The sequence below is a fragment of the Canis lupus genome, chromosome 28, assembly GCF_011100685.1.
Source record: "Canis lupus familiaris isolate Mischka breed German Shepherd chromosome 28, alternate assembly UU_Cfam_GSD_1.0, whole genome shotgun sequence".
NCBI lineage: Eukaryota > Metazoa > Chordata > Mammalia > Carnivora > Canidae > Canis > Canis lupus.
Window position 1 is genome coordinate 24,442,228 of NC_049249.1, and position 16,110 is coordinate 24,458,337.

The 16,110-nt window shown below is 47.4% G+C and overlaps 1 protein-coding gene across 20 annotated transcripts in view; it reads left to right on the plus strand.

Moving 5' to 3' along the window:
• TCF7L2 (transcription factor 7 like 2) overlaps positions 1-16,110 on the plus strand; it is a 197,252-nt gene that overhangs the window by 180,460 nt on the left and 682 nt on the right. For 5 of the 20 annotated variants that reach the window (XM_038578822.1, XM_038578824.1, XM_038578818.1 and 2 more), the window contains 4 exons: positions 2,564-2,689; positions 3,238-3,397; positions 3,729-3,836; positions 9,005-9,053. In XM_038578822.1, the coding sequence (XP_038434750.1) occupies positions 2,564-2,689; positions 3,238-3,397; positions 3,729-3,836; positions 9,005-9,053 (443 nt within the window). Of the gene's footprint in view, positions 1-2,548; positions 2,690-3,237; positions 3,398-3,728; positions 3,837-9,004; positions 9,054-9,634; positions 9,686-10,651; positions 10,809-10,982; positions 11,056-11,143; positions 11,671-11,695; positions 11,770-16,110 lie in introns of those variants that run through there. The other 15 variants (XM_038578819.1, XM_038578825.1, XM_038578826.1 and 12 more) reach the window with 9 other exon arrangements.

Consider the following 16,110-nt stretch of genomic DNA (forward strand, 5'->3'; position numbering starts at 1 on the left):
CCAGTTAACAGAAACGCGTCAACAGTGAAGTAAAGTGAGAGTGAGCAAGAGAGGAGCCCCTGAGACAGCCAGAAACAAAAATTAGTTGTCCTTAACAAGTTAAGGTTCATCATTATATTCTGGCTCGGAGCCATAAAAGCAGACGGGGGTATATAATGAGCTGCTTAGAATTTTTAGGGTGTTTATTGCATTTCATGAAATAGTTGTCTGCAGAAAGGAATTTCTTAAGCAAAGGTATGCATGTAGCCACCCCTTCCCCCCAACACCCCATTTCTTTCTCTGCTGTACGTTTTTCAGATACATGAATATGTGTCTAGGCATGTGAACTTGGAAGCGTTGGTTCCCCACAGCCTGCGCTGGACATTTTGCCCCCCACACCCCAAAATGTACTCAAACTGTGGTAGCTGCCTGTCGGCGCATGTGCACACCTCCCCACACAGTGTTTTTGTCTCTCCCCCTCTCCCCCTTCTCTCTCTCTGTCTGTCTCTCTCTGTCTCTCTCATGTCTGTACACATATTCTCATTCAGCAAGAAGAGAACATATGTATTTGAGGAATGTCAAGCCTTTAAAATTCACAGTAAAAGCTGCCACTCCACCCACCGCTTCACCCAAGGGCTTCCAAGAACACATGTTCTTAAGTTATGTTTCCTCAGAGGCCCTTGTGCAGTGGGAAGGAACAGGGTGTAACATGGGAGCCCAAGTGCCTCCCGAGGGTTTGCTTTTCATTTTCTCTGGGAAGGGGAATGGGGATTGTTTGTTTTCTTTTTCTTTCTCTTAGGCTCTTCCCTCCCTCCCTCCCTCCCTCCCTCCCTCCCTCCCTTCCTTCCTTCCTTCCTTCCCTTCTTCCTTCTATATACCCTAAAGGATTTAAATGTTTCTTATTTTACAAAATCATGTCATTGTTACCAAACTTTGATACCTTTGATACGGGCTTAAATTTGTAAAAGGTAGTGGCAGGAGAGGGCCACATCAGGATGAAATTTCTGAGTCAAATGTCCACTATGAGTCTGGGCCCTTTCAGAAATCTGCATTATTCATTGATATTTTCTCCATTGATCTATGCAGATTGTTAGTGGGTTTTTTTGTTTTGTTTTACCATTGTTCAGATTAACATTTGCTACATTATTTGGGTGAAATGGAAACTTTTCATATCCAGTCCATATATGAAAAGAACCTTATACATGCAGGATCCACTTGAAATCACTATCTCAGGGCACTCCCAGTGCCCACCAGAACTGGCCGCCTGGAGAGCAGGTCTTCGTTCTCTGGATGCTTATGTGAGACCATTTTGGTTTGAATTAATTAAGAAAGCATCAACTGCTTTATCTGAGTTCTCCTTCCCATGAACAGCGCCCCACCTGCTCACTTGCCCAACCTGGGCACATTGGAGCCTGGACACTGCCATTTTGTTTTCTTTCAGGGTCCTTTTTTGCATCTATCTCACCCTCCTATTCTCTATGGTAATATACCTTCTTTTAAGAAGGGTGATTCTTGTAACCCAATACAAATCATAGTGACTCCAAGCATATCAGAAAACGTGAAAGCTGTTTGATCCAGTTGTCAGTTCACAGATGGGCCAAGGTGAACATTTTAAAATTAGCTCTTTATGTTCTAGTGAGTTTGCATGGTAAGGAAATGCTAATTCAGGGCCTAAGCGGGGCGGGGGGGAGGGGGTGGGTCAAAGAACTTTCTTAAAAATGGACAGTATTAGAGGAAAAAACAACCTTTCCTTATAGATTTACCACTTTGATAATTGTTTTAGAAGGCCTTTGGAAGCATAGGCAGCCTATTTAAGTAAAAGTAATTTAAGAATCCTTGAATTACAGAGTGGGAAAGAATACACATCCAAATTCAGAGTTTCATTTGTGTGTGTGTATAAAATCTCATCTTTCTGTAAGAGAATGCAAGCTTATTTAAAATATCTGTGATTTATGATGAGAACCAGATAGGAAGTATTTCGATTTTCCTCATCTTTCTGCCTCACTTTCTCTCATTCCTGTCAAAACGATGGGGCACATCAGCAAAGGAAAAATAAAAATTTTATTGTACTCCATCAACAGAATGTGGCCTAATGAGGCATGTGCGGCATTGTCAAAAATGTGTACTTCAGCCACGTTAATATTTTATTTAGCTGTCAATATGCAACAATAGATTTCACCTTTCATTCTAGAGCTGATTAGGACTTAGGAAATTGTCTTCTTAGATGCCGCTAATAATGCCTCAAAAAACAAGTGGACGTGTGATTTCCAGCAGGTAGTCCGAGCCTACTCTACCGCCCAAGTACATCCGTTGTATTTGTCTTTTGCTAAAGATGTTAAAAATCATAATGTCTCTTGTCAGTAGCAATAATGAAGGGGAAGATTGGCTTTAATGACATTATGAGAATCATTATGTTTAATTTATCGCTAATTAATGCTGACAGGTTTCATATGCCTTGGGTTGCTTTCATGTGAGTGTTACGTGCTGGGTTGTTTTTTTTTTTTTTTTTTTTAATTGTGTGTACACATCCCTCCCCATTCATTCATTTTGATTCTGACGATTTACACAGCTTCCTGTCTTCCAGGTTCCCTCCCCATATGGTCCCACCACATCACACTCTACATACGACCGGCATCCCCCACCCGGCCATAGTCACGCCAACAGTCAAACAGGAATCCTCCCAGAGTGACGTCGGCTCACTCCACAGCTCGTGAGTTTCACTATTTCTGTGGCTTTCTCCTTCCCCATCTTGTCTGGCCTGTTGTCAGTCCAGCCCGTGGTTGGCTACCGTGCACGTGACTGCGGTAGACACCCAGCTCGGGTGCGCTCTGGATTCTGACAAAGTGTGGAGTTGGTGGTTGGTACCCACCATGGGTGTACCCGTGTCCTTGGACAGACAGACTGGGATTTGCAACCGTGTCCCCATGCCTCACCCACAACGAAACGTCTGGAGGTCTGTCCTGAGAGCACGAGAGGCACCGGCCAAGGGGGATTTGGCCACACTGTGCTTTTTCCCTCCAGCTTGGGAAAGTGTGTCCAGGACATTCAGGAAGTGATGATGAAATCTCTCTTCCCTCATACCCTCACTAGGATGTTTTTGTTCCATTTTTTGTGGTGGAGAAGACCAACGAGTACTTCTCGTTCAGAACTGCTTGGTTTGGGTGTTGAGCAGACAGGGAGATGGGCTCTCTGCTGTGGAGGAGGTAGGACCTCGCAGTTGTTGATGGGGTTGTGTCTGTCTGTCCTGTCTATATCCAGAAAGCATCAGGACTCCAAAAAGGAAGAAGAAAAGAAGAAGCCCCACATAAAGAAACCTCTTAACGCATTCATGTTGTATATGAAGGAAATGAGGGCCAAGGTCGTGGCCGAGTGCACGTTGAAAGAAAGTGCGGCCATCAACCAGATCCTGGGGCGAAGGGTACGTAGCTCCCTCACTGGGGGGAAGAATGGACGGGGGCAGAGTGGGTGGCCTGGCACCGGAGCCCTGTCCCTTCAGTCACATCCTGACTTCCTCAGTGGCCTTCATGGAGGCATGACCAGAAGTCCCCATTCGAACAACATCCTCGACCCCCCCTGCCATCCTCTTCCCTAGAGAGAGTGCAGATAAGAGAATGAGAGGATTGACAGAGCGGGTTTTGTCTGAGCACCCGTTTGTGCCAGGACCCTGCAGAGCAGACCCGTTTCTTGTCCCCGGCCACAGTGTAGTTGGTGATGTTCTGCATGCCTCCCCACCTCTCTGTCCCCTCCAGTGGCACGCACTGTCCAGAGAAGAGCAAGCGAAATACTACGAGCTGGCCCGGAAGGAGCGACAGCTTCACATGCAGCTGTACCCCGGCTGGTCTGCGCGGGATAACTATGTAGGTGGTCCTTTCTCTGCACTAGAGTCTGTAGAGGTGTGTGTGTGTGGGGGGGGGGGGGGTTCATCTGCCCAGCGGGAGTACTACCTGCCAGCTTGAATCAGGCCTCAGAACCATGCAGTGTACCCAGTCCTGGGACCAGGAGCATCTTGCCCGAGCATCAGACTTGGGGCGGGGGTGGGTGGGGGTGGGGGTCTTGTCTTGGTTTCCAGTATGGCTCCATCAGCATGCCAAAATTCTTCAAGGAGGGTGGCGGCCAGTGTTTCATTATTCCAGCCGGGACCCCAGTGGCCCCCAGTGGCTTTGACTTGGGGCTGTCCACACCTTTCGTGCCCAGGTCTTTGTAAAGACATGACTCCAGGATATGCTTTGGGGGGCTTATGTGCTTCTCAGCAGGGGTCTCTGGGGCCTGCCAGGGGAGGACCAGTGGAGATGGGTAGGAGAGAGGGTTTGATTCCTCACAGGCCTTCCAGCAGGGCCTTGGCCCTTAAGAGGGAGAAATGAAACACTTGCCCTATACTGTGGTGCAATAGAAGCTGAAAAGCTAGTTCATCCTAAGAGGGACATGGTGGGGGGACCCCTGAAAGCAGCCAGTGGTAGTCTTTGCTGGTGGACTGGAGGAAACACCTCAGGGCCCAGGAAGGGTTGGGAGAGGGTTTGTGCTGTGTGGTGTGTCTTTCTGGGCTTTGTGTTGACTACAGGATTTGCCTAATTTCCTCTCTTGGATTTTAGAAAACACTGTGGGGCGGTGGTTTTCACTAATCACAGTGGTTGTGATGCCCATGATTCCTGTCCTCTCCTAACCTTGCTCTCCGGTGCAAGGAGAGACCTCTCTCACCACCACCCCCCCTTCTATTTCTTGTCCCGTGTTTTGCCCAGCAATATTCTGGGCTGGCCCTCCTCTACGCAGTAGATGAGATGTCCCTTATTTCACCTGATAACTCTTATTCCATGGCATTGGGTTTTATAAAGTGAATTTTAACCCTTCACTCTTTAGGGTGTCTTTAGAGACAAAACCTGCCTTGATACCAGCAGTGGGCTTTTCCTCCTGTTTCTTGTCAATGGTGTGGAGCCATGGAGGGTTCTCTCACCTGTCCATGCTCCTGACCTAGCTCTCCTGCAGCCAGTGTCCTTAATGAAGACGCTCTCTGTACGTGGGTTGAGATCGGTTCAGTCAGGGCTGGTTGTGAGCATGCACACAACGGTACTGTGGGGACTCAGTTAAATCAGACGCATTTACTCTCAAAACTTAATGTGTCATTGGAGGCCACAGACATATATGGGTCCTGAGCGGATGCTGCTTCCCACTTGCTCTAGCTGTTTCTGTCTCTCTCTCTCTTTTTTTTTTTTTAATTTTTAAAAGATTTTAATTATTTGAGAGAGAGTGAGAGAGAGAACACATGCAGAGCAGGAGGGAGAAGTAGAGGGAGAGGTAGACTCCTCATGGAGTAGGGAGCCCGATGTGGGGCTCAATCCCAGGACTGAGCCAAAAGCAGACACTTTTACCAACTCAGCCACCCAGGTGCCCCAACTCTAGCCATTTCTCGTACCTTTCAACATGTGCCTGCTAGTCTGCTATTCACTTTGCAGATTAGGGGGTGTGAAGAACACAGACTGTGGGGCTTACCTTCCACATCCTCATCATCACCCAACCCCTCCCCCCCACTCCCACTTGCCTCCCTCTAGGTCCCAGTGCCCTTGGCTGGCAGCACAAGACTCTGTTCCTCCTGGGAGTTGAAACAGGAATTAGTACCAGTACCTCTCACTGGAATGTTTGCTCTGGTCAGGGCCCTTGTCACTCACGGATGGTCACGCACCAGGTCTTAGCTGCTTGAGACCTTTCCATTTGTCCTCAGCATGTGTGCCGTGGGGAAGCCTTTCTTCTGGAGCCGAAAGGAAGAGGATGAGAAAATTAATGCTCTCCCACAGGCTTGCTGCTCACCCCCACCTGACCTCGAGGTGGAGATTTCCAGCAGCAGGCAGGCTCTGCAGCCTCCACATGAACAGCCATCTCATTTCAGGACACTGTTCTCTGGTTTCGGGTCAGCAGCTCTTAGAGGTTACCTTCACCTTTTACCTGCTACAGACCTAATTCTTTGAGTGATCTAGAATGGTACTACAGAGAGGAATTCTGCTCCTTCATAGACATCATATCCCCAACAGACATTTGGGGTCATGCTAGGGCCTTCATGTACAGCTTTGCAGGATGCGCACTGCACAACTCTAGGGAGTGCCATTTACATTACGGTCTGTGTGCATGCTGCCCTCTGGAGTTGTGCAGGGGGAGATCTCCACAAAGATACAAGGCCAACTTTGTGGTAGTGATAGCTTCAAAAGAATGCTGCCATTGACTTGCCTGGGAGTCAGACAGGTATCGACCTGGGGTGTTCGTGAAGTGCTTTCCAGGTTTTAGAAGGTCCATGAGGCACTTAATAATGACTGCAGCTCAGCTTCACATTCAGAAGGAGCTCGATATAATAGGGGAATCTCTGAAGACTTGAGAAAAAGTTTAGAGGTCCATCTAGAGCTAGCGATGAAGGAGCTTCCTCTCTTATATGGGGTACTGTCAGAGGCCTATCACAAAGGCTCCTTACGCATGAGTGTAAACACACATACACACACACACACTCCCCCCTCCCTCGCTTCTGTGCCCCAGGAAACGGTCTGTGGAGCAAGGGTCAGAATTAAAGGTCTTAGGGGTTTGATTGTGGTAGAACTTGTCAGGTTTGGGGCTTGACATAGGAGTTTCTATACGTTGCTTTGGTAGTTGTAAAGATTCTTCTGGAAGAAGTTTTCTGAGCTAACTTCATGCCTCTTTCATGTTCCTGCTTTTCCAGTAATGGAAGCCTTAGCAAAATAAGATTGAATAAAATCATCACATTTGGGTTGTCGGACTTGGCACATTCTGGAGCATAAAAGAAAAGAGTTTGGTCCCATAGTGCTGTCCAACCCGTGGCATTATATTAGAACATTATTGCCTTTCTGGCTATTCCAGATTAGGTAAAGGACACGAATGTTAAACCATTTGCTCATCTTTCATTCCCCACCTCCCCCCCCCCCCCCCCCCCCCCCGCCCCACCGGCCGAAGACCTCCATAGTTAGGCTTCTTCTTTTGTTACATCTAAGAAGATAATGAGGTGGCTGCCTCCCTTGAGACATGTGTCCCTCTTCACTAAATATTATTTATTAAGCTACTGCTTGTCCTTTTCTGATTAAAACACAGCCCCTGTCCTCTAAAAGCCTTTAGTTTAAGTGACTCTTTCCTCGTCACGAACATTTCAATTATATATCCTAAACTGACAGCTTCCCATGGGGACTAGAACTTTCAGCTGCCTTTCAGGATGTATTGTGGGAAACTAGAAATGGGTGAGCCCTGTATTAAACCAGAGGTGACTGAGAATCCATTGGGCATGTGGATGCTGACACTGCCCGGAGTCACAGTGGTTTCCTGTGCCTAGCTGAATGTTCACTCAGGCTCCTAAATGAATGGAAATGAGCCCCTTCTGCCTTTTCCAAGATGGCCAGGCAGCACTTGGCAGCTCCCCTAGGAGAGCCACAAACATGAAGACGAGCTGCTGAGGCTCATGAGAAGGCCCCATGAACTCCTTTTACTTTTTTATTTTTGAATTGTCTATCAGTGGGCACCTGCCTGGGTGGCTCAGTTGGTTAAGCATCTGACTCTTGGTTTAGGTTCAGGTCATGATCTCAGGATTGTGAGATGGAGCCCCACATGGAGCTCTGTGCTCAGTGGGGAGTCCGCTTAAGATTCTTGCTCCTTCTGCCCCTGCCCCTCCAACATGCGAGATTGCTTTTGGGGTTGTGGTTGTGCACGTAAACTCTCTGACTTGCTCTCTCTCAAATAAAGAAAAATCTTTACGTTGTTTATCAAAGAAGGTAAATGTATCAGTGTTTCAAACTCAAGGCCAAGACAAGCTTCCCAAATGCTATGGGCCCCAAGATCTGAGAGAAAAGATGGGCTTTCTCTGAGACATTTGGCTCTCAGCCCTTGGGTGGAGCTAAAATCATGGCATCTCCATCTTGAGGTTCTCCATACAGGGCCTTACGAGTTGCCAAGTTTACTACCCATCACTCTTGTTTTCTCTTCCAGACCTGACGTCAACATACCAAGAGAACTTTTAGGCAGAGGCAGTATTTAGATGTTCTGAAACAGACAGATGTGTAGGCCAGTCCTCTCGTTTGTGACATTTCATATATACCCAGCATCTGACTCCCAACGGATAGGATGGGCAGTAACGAGGCAAGAGAGAACTAGTTTCAGATCTGCAGGGATGCAGTCATCCTTACAGAGCTCTTCCCTGTTCCCATGCCACATCCCAGCTACGAGCAGATGGTAAAGGGTCCGGGTTGGAGAATGTGAATGACCCCATGCAATTCATCCCTGTAATCAATTAAAAACCTTCCTCAGAGGGCAAGGGATTAAATATGTAGGCAGCACAGCCTAGCAGGTAAGGGCTGTGGAACTGAGAGCTCTTGTGTTCCCATCCCGGCCCCAGCATTCGCTAGCTGTGTGATCTCTGAAAATTCACATACCCCCTTTGTCCTTGAATTTCCTTATCTCTAGAATTGGAACAGCAGTAGTACCTGTTGTACATGATTGTGTGAGGGGAAACATGACTCAATGTGCATAGGGCACTTAGAATCATGCCTGGCACATAGTATGTACTAAATAAATGTTAGCTGTTGTTACTAGGAAAGCCCCAGCTAAAGCTTTTGTTTTTTGATTGAGGGAAACAGAGGCCTTTTGGCCACCTCTACAGTCACTTGACACTTGGCTGTGGGCCCTTGGGCCACTCCCAACCCTGTCTCTCTACATCTCCCTAAATCTTCCTTCATCAGTTCTCTTCTCCCACTTGTGGGATCAGATGCTCTGGGTCAGGTTTGAGAATGGACCGAGGTGTGTGGAGGTCTTTCCTTCATCCCCTGCTGACCCCTTCTCTTCTCCTTGCTGGGTGTGTCCCTCTGGCTGGAGCACAACTGAGGGCATTTGGATTTAAGGGGGTGGGGTTGGGGTGGGTGTGGACTGAAACCTTGGCCTCCCTCCTGCCTTTACAGGTGAGCCCAGACTTCCTCCCTCTCCTCCCCGCCCCCCCCCCCCCCCCCACTTCTATTTGCTGAAATAATCCCTTGTGTTTCCTCTGTCCCTGCAGGGCAAGAAGAAGAAGAGGAAAAGGGACAAGCAGCCTGGAGAGACCAATGGTAAGCCAGGCTAAGGAGGAAGGAGGAAGGAGCGGTGCTGTGAGGACCACTCATTCACTTTAGGTTTCTGTCTGGGGGGAGGCAGGAGAAATTTCAAGGCCAGGATATTGTGGGGGAACCCATCTTAGCCAGCCTTTTTGTGTATGCATTTTAATTAATTGCTTCATGACTGCCCTTTTAAAGCTAGTAACATTCATTGTTGCATGAAAAGCACATTGTAATTCTAGTGGAATGTGTTTTTAAATAACCGCAGAGCCTGTAACGGGAGGGTGGTAGGCATGCCTATGCGGGGTTTATGCAGTCTGCTGATTTTGTCTGTGTCTGTAGGGATGAGGAAGGGGCTGGGGGAGGAGGAGGGGGGTGTGTGAGTGTTTGATATTAACTGGGCTGTTCCTGAATGTTCTGATGCATGCCTTTACAGTGGTAAATTGCACCCAATTTAAATTAAGGAGGTTTGTCATTCTCTAGGAGAAATTAGAAATACTGCATAGGCAATATCAGAAGGTCCCCTTGGAGAAGGCCAGGCTTTTACAAACAACAAAAATTTTGAAGGCTTTGTATAATTTGTTCTTTTTTTTCAGAACACAGCGAATGTTTCCTAAATCCTTGCCTTTCACTTCCTCCGATTACAGGTGCTAATGTCATTTTGAGTCATTAAAATAGTCGATAAAATGTTTTTTTAATTTTTCTTGCCATTATAGTTTTATTAACATTAAACACGTATGACATTTGAACATCCTTTAAAATGACCATCTACACGGTTTCGTATGTTTCGGTAGATTTTTTTTTTTCAGTTGCTTTTATTGTTTTTTTTTTTTTTTTAATTTAATTTAACTTTCGCTTTGTTTATTTATTTATTTTTCCCATAACAGTTGTTTAAGCAGTGATGACAGTGACTTAGTGTTGAACTAACTGTGCAAATTGAATATGCAGTATTTCTTTAAAAGAGACTGGTAAAAAAAATAATAATAATAAGTAAATAAATAAATAACAAGCAAAAACCAACCAAAATGGAAGGAATTCAGTAATAAACCTCCTTAATCTAATGGCATTTTCCGTTGCTCCCACTAAGTTTTCTCACGCAAGCATGCATCCGCAGTATGATTTTTTTCTCCTTCGCTTTTTTTTATTTTAGTTTTTTTCTTCCTTTTGCTTTCCTGCTCCTAATTTGCAAATCCACTAGCATTTTACTGACTGTACCTGCTTAAAAGCTGCTATGAGCTTCTGACTAACCCTGACCAGCTCATTCATACTGCCTGTTCACCTTCATCTATTCTTCTGTTAGTAGTCATGAAAATCGGTTAAAAAAAAAAAGAAAAGAAAAACATTTCAAAAGCTGCAATATCCCAGTACCACAACCCCTTTTCTTTCTTTATTTCTTTCTGTTTTGTTTTGTTTTGTTCTGTTTTTATTTGTAGTTTTTTTTTCTTTTTTAAACTGTTGTACTCTGAGAAGAAAAAAGCATGTTACAAACTTAATCCCCTCCTTCGCTTTATTTTCTTCTTTAAGAAAAACAAATTGAGAGAGGGCTAGGAAAAAAAAAAAAAAGGAAAGCAGAACCAAAAGGAAAAATACTATTTAAAATTTCGTTTTTTCAGTATCTGACTTCCCTTTATCCGCTCAAAACGAATCGGAGAGACAGTCCTTAAAGAAGGGATACTGCAGCTTTATTTGCAACAGCTAATTTCACCAGTTGAATAAGAATGTGATTTTTACCTTTTTTTTTTTTTAATTAAAGAAAGTTAAAAATCGAAAGTCGCTATTTGTCATTAGTAACCAGGTCATTGATTTATTCCCTTTTTTATTTTTATTTTTTTCTTATTTGTATCTTTCTCTCCCCCCCCTTCCCCCTCTCTCTCTCTCTCTCTCTCCCTCTCTCTCTCTCCCATGTCCTCCTCCTCTGCTCGCTTCTCTCTTGAACTCATTCAGACCTGAGCGCTCCTAAGAAATGCCGAGCGCGCTTTGGCCTTGATCAACAGAATAACTGGTGCGGCCCTTGCAGGTGTGTATAGATCTCCCAGATTTGCTGTGCTGGTCTGCAGCTGGTCTATTCCATCCTTTCTCCCCTTCTCTGGCCTGTTGCTTTGTAGCTCTGTGTGTGGATCTTAGGAGACACGAGGGCGCGGGACACTGCTCTGTGAGGGATGTGCTTGTCCTCCCCGCTGCTGCTAGCCAAAATGCCACTGTAAAACAGCATCATTTGTGCCTCCTCGGGTCAGCGACAGCAAACCCCAGCGCGCCCCCTCCCAGGGAACGTTGCCTGCCAACCCCCTTCCTCATGACAACCCAGGATGGGGCTCAGTGACATCCATCGTAACCCTGGCCTAGGTAGAAGCAAACAACGTCACCTTTTCCCCTCCTTCTCTCTTCTATTTTTATTTATTTATTTATTTTCCTTGTTGTATTTTGGTTTCCAGTTGGTTTTTTTTTTTTTTATGTATGTGTGTGTGTGTTTTATTGTTTTGTTTTATTTTTTTCTTTTGCCTCATAGAAGTCTTTTCTTTCATGTCCTTGGTGAGGGAAGGCAATCAGAGAGAGCCGAGGTCATAGAGAAGACAAGTCAGCTGTAGCTGAGATTTCACATCCAACTGAGCATGACCCACCATTGTGTTGTATTTTTTGTGTTTACCTTATGCTAACAGATGCAAATACTCCAAAGAAGTGTCGGGCACTGTTCGGGCTTGACCGACAGACTTTATGGTGCAAACCATGCAGGTATATTACCGCTGTGAGGCCTTTGGGAAAATCAAAGCATTCTGTCCTTCTGGTACCTTAGCGTGTCAATATATTTTGACCTCGTTCCCGTCGACTTCCCTACCGGCATCAATGACTAATGATCCTCGCTCTTCACAATTTCCTTGCTAATTTTATGCCGTATCCTCTCCCCACTTTCTCTTTGTCTCTTTCCCCCTTGCTCTTACAAACAACCTATCCAGGCCCCCGGTGGTGGGACTGAAACCACAACCCTAACAGACCAGGACGGGCCCTTCCCCTTTTTGCTTTGAGAGCCAGCATCCTGGAGCTGGCCGGGTCTGCGGCACGTGCACTGAGCATAGACAGCCACCGTGTCCACAGGTTTGAATGAGCTACCGCTTGGCAGCAGTAGCCATTCCCGTGCGCTGCAGAGTCAGGACACTTGGAGAAAGGGCTCTGGGGCAGGCGTTTTTTGCTTTTGTTTTGTTTTGTTTTTCTTTTATGTTGAAAAACCACATATCTCTGCACGGAGGAGCCCGGTTAGCTGACATTGTTTTACAGTGCTGAAAAGAAGCGTGGCATTGGACGGCATGCATCAGCTAAAGGGCTGTAAGCAGTGTGTCACGCGGTCCCGTACTGCAGCATTGCTAGCCTGCGGAATTCAGAGTACACACCATATATATTTAGAGAGAGAGCAAGAGAGAGCGCATTGCTTCCAAAGTGAATTAGAAGAGTCCAGATTGAACACCCGTGTTCCACCTGCAGGCTTCCATCCAACCCGTAATTGCAGGGAAGGTGTAGGTACTTCCTTCTTGGTGGAGGGATACCGACTCGTCCCTGTCTCACTTCTTTCCTTTAATGACCACCTCTGGTTAAATTTGTTGTTTCTTTGTTCTGATACAAGCAGTCTTTGAATTTGGAATATTATGATGGTAGGTATCTCAACCCCCCAAACACGCTTCCCTGTTTGTAGTGCCTCCTTGTCACGTGTCCCCCCCTTCATGCCTTTGCCATGTGTTCCGTGTTTAGACATTAGATCAGACGTCCATCCCATCACGTGCATGCCCACAAGTCTCCTGTGTCTCCTCCCTCCCCCCAGTGCCTTACGAGGGATTGGCCCAGTGCCTCGAGTTGGCCAGATGTTTAGGGGAGAGACAGGCCCCCCCCCCACCCCGCCCCCTTATTGAGCGAGAACTCTGCAGACAACCCTCTGCCCCTGAGTGAGGATGCCAGGCCTTGAGAGCGATCCTCTGGTCTTCATCCGGGGAGACGACCGTGTTCACGGAGGGGACAGCGCTTTCCCCACGATCCTGGGCTCTTCTGCGCCACAGAAAAGTGGTTCAGGAGGAGGTGGAGGAAGAACGTTAGGTATTTCGGCCTTACCCAGGGCAGGCCGGTGCTCTGCTCGCCCTGTCTAGGCAGAGGGACTGAGGCAGAACCTCATCGGTCTGTGGAGGAGGACGGTTAGCCGTGGGGTCCCCATCTGAGACGCCCTGCCACGGGAAGGAGTCAGCTAATCGTAGGGCTCCCTCCTGAGTGGGTTTCTCACGAGCTATAGAAACGTATCACTGAGACCACGGTGCCCACCTCGCAATACAGTGTGTGGCTGCATTTGTTTATTTGTGTGTGTGGGGGGTGTGAGTGGAGGTTTATGGAAACTGCCCCCCCCCCTTTTTTTTTTGTTTCAGAAGCAGTTGCTTCAAGGTAGACTTGACATTTTTTTCCTGAGAGTTCCCATGACTAAGGTTGACCAGGACGGACATCCCCTTATCAGACAGCGTGCACCTTGTTGAAAGCCAAGGTGTGGTACCTGCCTCAGGGGCTGGAAGTTTCGTGACATTTTTACAAAAAAACAAAAGCAAAAACCCTAATTTTTATAGCTGTGTCGCAGACCCGATTTTCAGAAGCGCAGCTCTGAGGGGCCAGCTGTCAGTATGGCAGGCTGCTGTCTGTCCCTCCTCCTTCCTCAGAGTTCTTTCCCCACCTTGACACCGCTAGAAGTTTCCAGGTGGCCACTTGGCTTCTGTGGGGGATGTTTCTCATACCCGAAAAGCATCAGCAGATGCACTGTAGCTCATCGAAGGGTGTCATTCCAAGCAGGATCGGAGGAACCCTTAGTTTCCTTTCGGAATAAATCCACAAGAAGCTACAGGTGGAATTTCAAGAGGCCACCCCTTGGTTGGAGATGGAGCCTGGGTGGGGAGGGAACGTGGATGGGTTTTGCCTGTTTTCTCCCCAACCTTTTCCTCTTTGCCAGGATCTGGCTTGATGCTAAATCCATAGGACAAAAATGTACCTTAAAAAAAAGAAGCAGTTGCAAAATGAGGCGTTTTCTGGCCCAGTCAGAAGTGTGTGTGTGTTCAGCTGCCTTCCCCCCCCTCCGGCCACCTGTTAGAAGGCGTGTCTCGCTGTCCTTCATAGTCTTCATGTCCCGTGTTCAAAATGCTTCCACTCATCCCCTGGACGTGGAAACCTCCGTGTCATCAGGAGGGCGGGCGGGTGAGGGGAGCGCCAGAAAGGCTCCTAGCCAATCAGGACTCCTTGCTCGCTACACAGGGTTTCTAATTTTATTTGACATTTGAGGACATTTTAACAAGATTCTGTTTTGAGCCCACCAAGTTGCTTTCCCATCTTTTTACTCTGCCCTAATATAGCATGGAATGCTGCTTGACGTCACTCCCCTGTTTTCCTGTTTCTCCTTTTTCTCACCCCCCCCCTGTCCTTGTCGCTCTCTCACTTTCGCTTATGCCCCGCCCCCTCCCCACCCCTCCCTTCACCCATTTTTAAAATGCATGGACATCTTAGTTTTTTAAGCATGTTTTGATCTGCAGGCTAAGGTGGTTTAAAACTCTGAGAGGCTTAATTATTTATCTTGGTTTCTGGGATGGGAGCAGAACCCACAGTCTGTTTCAATCTATCCCAGAGGAGAAAAGGAACCTTTCCAAATTGAAGGTGAGGGGGGCTGCCCTTGCACCCCTACAGTTCCTTTCCACCCAGAGGGGGGTGTCGGGTAGACCCTGAGGCTTCCACCCCTACCCGGTGGGTCTCAGCCTCTGGGAGGCAGGGAAGGCCAAGCATGTTCGCTCCCCTCCGTCCCCCCTCCCCGCCCTCCTGCCATCTTGCTGAGTCCACACCCCACGCACCGAGGGGCATGAGCAGACCCCTCTGGGGCACAGACCCAAGGAGGAACTCATTACATCCCCCTTCCTTTCAAAGGCCAGTGACATCCGACACCAGGCAGCATCTTCCTGCTTTCCAGGGATGGGAAGCGGGCGGCGCTCGCACACTTGTTTCTAGACAGAGTATTATCCGCCATGGCGTTAACTGTATTCAAGGGCTCCCTAGGTCAGCACGTTCCCTGTATCTGCCTTGTTTTTATAGCGTGCGTGGGGTTGATTCCCAGGATCACCTTTGCTACCAAATCTCATCCCATCGGAGACTGGGATTAATAGTAGGAGAAGCTTTGAGGTCACATGCTCAATTTCTTGAATCGATTTCCCCGACCTTTGATGATACGCAACAGAGTCTGAAATTCTCATCCCTATTTCTTATGTAAACGGGAAATGTAGGGCGGGGGGATTCTGGTTTTGGTGCAGGGCGAAATTTAGTCTTTCCGGCTTAAACACTAATCCCGATAACCCAAACCCCAGAAATTCCATGCTGTGGCTCCCCGGCACTTCTTCTTTGTCGTCACTTCCTCGTGACACGCTGCGCCCTCCGTTGACTGGCCTCGGCATAGTGACAAGGGCAGGATGCCCGACAGTCCCATCCTCACTGTCTCTCCTTCCAGCCTTCTCACTCTGGGGTGGGGGAGGGGAAGACCCCAAATCTTCCAAAAACAAAAATCAAGTTTGGATCGTAATTTAATCCACAACCTGCAGGCCATACAACCAGTTATTCTCGTTCCTTTGGATCATTTTCTGTTTTTCTTTTTCTTCCCCCTCCCCCACCTTGGTTTATCCTCTTCTACCTGTTTTTGGTGGTTTATTTTTGTTTTTTTGTTTTTGTTTTTGTTTTGTTTTGTTTTTTTATTTATTTTGTTTTATTTTTGTTCCCCCCACCCCCACCCCCTTCCCCTCCTCTCACCTGATTCTGACCTCTCTTGATTTGGTGTGGTTCTTAACAGACAAGCCCGAAAGCTCTCTGGGCGCCGGCAGCCTGGCGGTGGAGGTGGTGGTGGCTGTGGTGGTGGTGGTGGTGGTGGTGGTGGTGGTGGTGGTGGTGATGGTGATGGTGGCAGTGGTGTGAAAACTTCTCGGCCTCTTGCTAGCACTGCCTTCAGCTCTGTGGGTGGGCTCATCAGTCAGCACTCTGAGGGGTTCATATTGATAGGAGGCGCCTGGGGACTGAGTTCTCTTTCTCT